The sequence below is a fragment of the Cladophialophora psammophila genome (assembly GCF_000585535.1).
Source record: "Cladophialophora psammophila CBS 110553 chromosome Unknown aczJe-supercont1.2, whole genome shotgun sequence".
Taxonomy (NCBI): domain Eukaryota; kingdom Fungi; phylum Ascomycota; class Eurotiomycetes; order Chaetothyriales; family Herpotrichiellaceae; genus Cladophialophora; species Cladophialophora psammophila.
The window spans coordinates 2,339,098-2,345,864 of record NW_006912923.1 but is presented as its reverse complement, the minus strand read 5'-3'; the positions used below and the strand labels follow the sequence as shown (position 1 = coordinate 2,345,864).

Genomic DNA, 6,767 nt, shown 5'->3' with positions numbered 1-6,767 from the left:
ATGATTGAGGGCCTGCAGAACGAGTCCACACTCGGCTCTAAAGATAAAGAAACTGTTGTTGACACGACTTTGACCCTAACCGTATCCGAATGAGCGTCGAATAGCGGCGAGAGTTAAGACGGAGATGCGCGTGTTTGTGGACTTCTAACAGACTAAGATACCACCATGAGCATAACGGCAGACTGTCGGAATTTTAACAATTCCTCATGGATGCGAATGGCGACAGGGAGCAGTACAGTACCTCGACAGGTTAGGTACACAATGCAAGGTCATGACGTGCCACTAATAGAATGTCGGCTTTTGAGCCTTTCCGTGCCAACCTTCGCAGACAGCAAGGCTCGATAGAAGGAAGTGTTAGAGGTATCCACCATCTCATCCTCCCGTGACTTCAAAGGAGCGACCTCCGGACGTAAGCGAGGCGCTGGTGTCGAACCGTGCTCGTGTCGGAACCAATAAAAGTAGCTCCACTAGGCGGCATTTCGAGGGGGGAAACTTGCTTGACTAAATATCCAGTCGGGTGTGCACTGCGAGACCAAGTTGTAAATCCAATATCTGTGCCCAAGGGATCCTTTTCAGATGAAGTATTCTGGGTTTGATATCGCTGCCGCTTTTGGCGTGATTCTTCCTCGCGCTCAAGGCGGACGCATTTGAGCAAGTTGTTCCTTCTCTTCTCCCTGTTGTTGACGCTGTTGCTTGGCGATGAGCAGTTAAGCGTGACAATGCCATGCAGCTCATGGCGCATTGCGTCAAGATCAGCAACAACTTGAAACCCCCCGTCGCTTCCGTCCGCTGACGTCGTCGCAGACATGGTCAGGTTCCGCCGGATGGCTCCAGACCGGCATGGTGGCCTCGCCGGCGTGGCTGCTGCTCGCGACCGTGTATCTCTTGTCCCCGATCGCCAATGCCACCTTGATCAATATTAGCCCGCTGGACACCATCTACTTCCCCGTGGGCGTGATGGAACTGGCCGTCCAATAGGCTCAAACCAGCTCGAGCGCGAGCTTGACCTTCAACCCGCCTTTCAGCAACCTGGAACCCGTGCTGCTGGAGGCGGCGTTGTGGCAGAAACCCGTCGCCATGGTCCAGCCGTGTGCACCGCTCGACGACTTGGTATCCAATGGCCTGGGCACGATGGCGCAGGGGTTTCAGAAGACGTTCCAGCACACGGCCATCACGGCCGAGCTGACGGGCCAAAGCGACATGACTCCCAAGCAGCTCGACGCCATCGGGATCCAGTGCCGATCGACCTCCAAGACCGGCACGGCGACCATCGACGGCCGCACGCGCACGTACGCATACCTGACATACCAAGAAGCCGACGCCATCCCGTCAGGCACGGTCGTCCCGCTGGCCATCGCGATCCCGCGCCTCTTCCGCAGCGAAGTCTCCGCCGCCCTGGCCGACACCCTCGCCGGCTCCAACATGGACCTCAACCCCATGGCCTACGTGGCCTCCATCGTCTCGTGGCTGCAGAACCTTTACAGGCCCGCCGACGCCTTCCACCCCCAGCCGATATATTGCGACGCAGAGGAGAACGTCGATGTCAGCGCAACCAGCACGTGGCAGCAGCTGCAATTGCTCAACTCGACGCAATTCCTGACGAGCATGCTGCGCGCACACCAGGAATACGCACTGGAAATGAGCCGCCCGCCGCCAACGGGGCTCGACCGTACCGCCGCTTTCACGGGCAACGTCAGCACCGTGCCTGCGCCGCCGGTGCTTGCGCTGCTGGCGCTGTGGGCGCTCGCGTGTGCCGTTTTGGGCGCCACGTACGCCCGCCGGCGCCGCTGGAGCGAGACGCTCGACGGCTTCTCCATGTTCCGCTTCAGCGCGGCCTCAGGCTTGGGCTATACTGATACCGTTGCGTTCAGCGGCGATGTGGTGCAAAGCACCAGACATTTCCGCGAGTGTCGCGTTGAAGGGGCTGCCGGGGTTTGTGGCTGATGGGCGGCCGGAGCAGTAAGTGGGATATCACGTTGGTTGGTGGAGAGGTGGCGCGAGGCGGCTAGCCGCTCGAAGAAATTACTGTTGACTGGGTGGGTGTCTCACCTAGTTCACGAAGCTGTGTACCGAGTACCTCGTACTAGGCCTCTGCGGCGTTTCAACGTGGACGTGAAACACCGACCCCCGGGACTCGACCGCACGGTTTGGGGGCCGGACGAGTGATTATATTAAGGGGCAGGATCGAAGAATCGGCTACGGAGAAAGTCAAAATCAATACACAGAGAGGGTCGAGGCTGTTGATGGGACTGAGAAGCCTCGTCGTCGTCCCCCGCGGCTGGAAAGCTAGCGCTAGCTTGTTCACCTGCCTCTGCTTCACTGTCCTAGCTGTCAACTTCAGCGCCCTCGTCTGGGCTGTGACGACGACGACGACAACGACCGATGGCGGCCTCATCCTCCGCAAGGGCGCCAACGCCCAGCAATGCGCCGCCATCCAAGACCTCGACATCTGGGGCCACCTGGTCATCAATATGCTCAGCACCCTCCTCCTGAGCGGTAGCAACTTCTGCATGCAATGCCTCTCGGCACCCACGCGCGCCGACATAAACGCCGCCCACCTGGCCGGCCGATGGCTCGACGTGGGCGTCCCCAGCCTGCACAACCTGCGCTCCATCCCTGGGAAGCGGCTGGTCCTGTGGCTCTCCCTGGGCGTGTCTTCGCTGCCCCTGCACCTGTTCTTCAACTCGGCCATCTTCACCGCGACCACCGCCAACAACTATGCCGTCTTCTCCGTCGACGAGGCTTTCCTCCAGTCGACCACGGCCACGGCCACCCTCGACGGCTTCAACTACGCCGACGCGGGATTTATGCTTCGTAGCGGCTTTGACTCCTCCCGCCTGTCCATCCCCATCACCACCTTTGCCAACCTTTCCATCCAGCTGCGTGAAGCGGCTCGTCGCGGCGACCTCGACAACCTGACAGCCACGGACTGCATTAAGACCTACACCAAGGGCTTCCAATCGCTCTACCGCAACGTGCTCCTCGTGTCCGACCACGTCTCGGGCTTCGACTACGAGGCCCGAGACGGCCTCTTCTGGACGGACAATGTCAACTACCTCAACAACGACAACGCTACCGACGTCGTCCCCTTTGTCTACGCCCGCTTCTACTCCGACTTCACCTGCGGCGGCTCTCAGCCCTTTGACTGGGTCTGTTCCGACAACGGCACGGCCACGGGAGTCTGCGACCGCGTGTGCGACGACCCGGCCGTTTTGAGGCAGGCCTTGTCCAACGAGACCTGGACGCCATTTGGAGCCGATGTGTCGTATTGTCTGGCCGAGCCCTCGGAAGAGAAATGCAGCCTGCAATTCAGCGTGAGCATTGCTATTCTCGTGATTGTTCTCAACCTGGTCAAATTGACCGTCATGGCTCTGACAGTCGTCTTCGCCTTCGACAAGGACGACCCTCCATTGCTAACTATGGGCGACGCCGTGGCTTCCTTCCTGGACAAGCCTGACGACACGTCTCAGGCAATGTGCCTGGTTCCCGCGTCGCGGGTCAAGAAACTCGGCACCCGCCTCTGGCACCGCGACTCGGCCAAACGGATCGTCGAATACCCAGGCAACCTCTACCCCAGCTGGTCCCGCGCCGTCAGCCCACGGCGTTGGGTGGTCTGCCTGCTTCTGTACATGGCCGCTCTGGCCACTGCTGCCGGCTACCTCTCCACGGGCCTCCGAGCCATGGTCGGTTCCAAAACCTTCTCGTCGCTGTGGTCGATCGGGTTTGGTAGCCCCTCGGGCCGCACATTAATCACCAGCTCGGCCTCCCAGTCCGGCACCTCGTCGCTGATTGCCAACGTCGTGCTGGCCAACACTCCCCAGCTGATCCTCTCGTTGCTCTACTTCACCTACAACGGTCTGTTTACGTGCATGCTCCTCGCCCACGAATGGACAAGCTACTCCCTCAGCCGCAAATCGCTACGCGTCTCCTCGTCCCGCCCCCAGGGCTCCCAACGCTCGGGCTACTTCCTCCAACTACCCTACCGCTTCGGCCTTCCCTTGGTCCTGTTCAGCCTCACGTTGCACTGGCTTGTCTCGCAAAGTCTCTTTGTCGTTAATGTCACCATGACCGACTATACCGGTGCCGAAGTAACCCAAGCCCCTAATTACATTCGACACCTCGTGACGTGTGGATACTCGCCTATAGCCATTCTTTTGGCCATTGTCCTAGGCGGCCTACTGGTCCTGGCGCTCTTGGCCTTTGGGCTGGGCATGAAGCTCAAGACGGGCATGCCTATTGCCGGGAGTTGCAGTCTGGCCATCGCGGCGGCGTGTCATCCTCACAACCATACCAGCGCTTCCCCCCCTGCCGATTCTTCCACCTCTTCCACCTCTTCCACCTCTTCCACCTCTTCCACCTCCTCTGAAGCCGAGAAGATCCCAGTAAAAATCACGTCTCATGAGCCCCTCATGTGGGGAGAAGTCGAATCATTCTGGGATAATCGACTCCCTCCAACCATCGCCACCACTACCACACCCAGGCGGTCGAAACGACCTATCCACAAACCCGCCGTGTCAAAGGCCACTCACCTCAAAGACGACGATTTCTCCGACACCAGCACCCTTCCCCATGGCCAAGGCAAACGCCAGCATACGCACCAGCACCAGCACAGCGTAGATGCTTCTGAGGAAAACTACATATATGGTCCAAGTTCGACCAAGCGGAGCAGACATGCTGCCACCAGCAACAACAGCAGCAGCAGCAGCAGCGACAACTCGTCTTCATCGACCCTCCTACTCTCCTGCACAGACCAAGACAGTCTCGGACACTGTGCCTTTTCTGCAGGCCCGGTGACGACGCCGATCAAGGGGCGTCTATATGCATAAGCCAAGGGTTTGCTGTGTTCCTGTATGTATGCATAAGCCTTAAGTACGACGAATTCACTTCCGACGTGAGGCGAAGCGAGGCGAATCGAATTCCACAGACACGTCAGAGATGCATTTATTTGTGATTGTGTTTGTGATCTTGCTTCCCAATCTCAACTGCGCTGGACCGGACGGATTGATAGACACCTGGTCAAGCGCGGGCTGGTAAACATGCCACCACCGGTTCTCACCCAATATCACAATCATATCTTCGATGTCTAGCCTCAAGATGATGCACCAATCGACGTGGACAACCCAAGCACTCGGAGTACCCGACTTCTTGGCCGACGATCAGGTCCCGAGGCTGTTGCCCGCTGTAACCCTGTGAGGATAAGCAAGTTTCCATCTTGCTCACGGTGTCATGACTAGCGCACCATTCTGCTTGGAGAAAATGCTGAACTTAACTCGACGAGGTGAGGGGCCAATCTATGCGAAAACGGTCGCCCTGGTTCACTACCTGTTCACGACATCCGTTACCTCTTCAAGTAGACACGAGGGAAGACATGGCGTTCGTGCGACGATATAATGGACCGAGTGAACCGCCGTGCAAGCTGCTCGCCATGGAATCATCCGAATCTGTGCTGCAGCCATCTTCAACATGGCGGCATGGCTGAGCAAGCCGGTGAAGCTGCATTCCAGCAGGGTGTTTGACTACGTCGAGTATTTGACGGTTGAACAATGCACCTACTATCACGACCGATGGCATGATTGGCACGTTCACCGTTCACCACTTGTAAATTGCATCCGCATGGGCGAAACAGGATGCTAATGCACGTGGCGATACACAGGTACAAAGCAGATCATGTCTTTGCCCTGCCCACCTTAGGTCTCTTCCTGGCCCCCATTGCCCTCTTCGCTGCAGGCCACATGGCATCTCAATATGCGCCCCCCCCGACGCTGGAGAAGCGGCACTCTGTGGCGAAAGGCCCTAGGTCTCGACCGCTACCTGGCGTATCGCGGATTCTATCTCCGCCCCCTACAATAGACCTCGCCGCCGCTAGGATTCCTCATCCTAGGTGTTAGAAACGGCCTTTCATAAGACCAAGGGCGGGATGCCCCGAGGAAGATTTGCCGGGCGAGGCAGCCTGACAAAACACAAAAGTAAGAACAAGGCTAGGTTATATAGTAATACGTAACTTCTAAGAAAGGAAGTATGCGATATAGCGATATAGCGGTATATTAATATAGGCGCTATATTGCTATATTAATATACTATCTAGGACTTTCTATTTGGGAAAACCTTATATCTATATAGCTACGCTTATTTCCCCTAGATAGCTTATTGTCACGAAAGCGCCCCTAACAGCCTACACTCCGCACCTGTTGTAGGTGCGAGATATAGGTCAGGTAGGATAAGCATTGCAGACAAGGCTGCTAGGAGGCAAGGCTAAGCGCACAAGGCTGTCGGGATAAACTGCCTTGTGCTTACGCACGTGATAGCAAAAGAGGAGAAGCTATAAGAGTCTGTCCGCACCTAACACAGGTGCGAACCGTTTCTTCTTCCTTCTCAAGCGTCAAGTCTTTGTCTATAGGGACTACAGATAGCGAATCGAACTGCATACAGCGATCTAATCAGTGCCTATTGTGTGGTGTGGACCCTGATAGTCGAGGAGGCAACGTACCGTAGTCCGCTTCCAGGGAACCTCCCTAGAGCCTCGTTTTAGGTCCTCGTTAAAACTTGACAGTCCAGAGGAGGGACGACCTTTGAGCCACCGCCATAGTGTAGTTAGTAGGGTGAGCCGGACGCGAGCCGGCCTAAGCAAAAGTGGCGCGAGGTCACCTAGGATGGAAGGTGGACGGGCGTCGAGATTCCGGCGAGAAAACAAGAAGAACAGAACGGGAAAATCAGGCCAGTCGCCTATTTTTCAAGAAAAATAACAGGACCAGAGCTTCACTACGACA

The 6,767-nt window shown here is 57.0% G+C and overlaps 2 protein-coding genes across 2 annotated transcripts; both read left to right on the top strand.

Moving 5' to 3' along the window:
- Positions 1-1,077: 1,077 nt before the first annotated feature.
- On the top strand, positions 1,078-1,944 carry A1O5_02190 (uncharacterized protein; the record flags this gene model as incomplete). Its single annotated transcript, XM_007742806.1, has 1 exon — positions 1,078-1,944. One exon carries the CDS (start codon positions 1,078-1,080, stop codon positions 1,942-1,944), a length of 867 nt encoding a protein of 288 aa, XP_007740996.1.
- Positions 1,945-2,243: 299 nt separating this feature from the next.
- A1O5_02189 (uncharacterized protein) lies at positions 2,244-4,826 on the top strand (the record flags this gene model as incomplete). Its single annotated transcript, XM_007742805.1, has 1 exon — positions 2,244-4,826. One exon carries the CDS (start codon positions 2,244-2,246, stop codon positions 4,824-4,826), a length of 2,583 nt encoding a protein of 860 aa, XP_007740995.1.
- Positions 4,827-6,767: the final 1,941 nt, after the last annotated feature.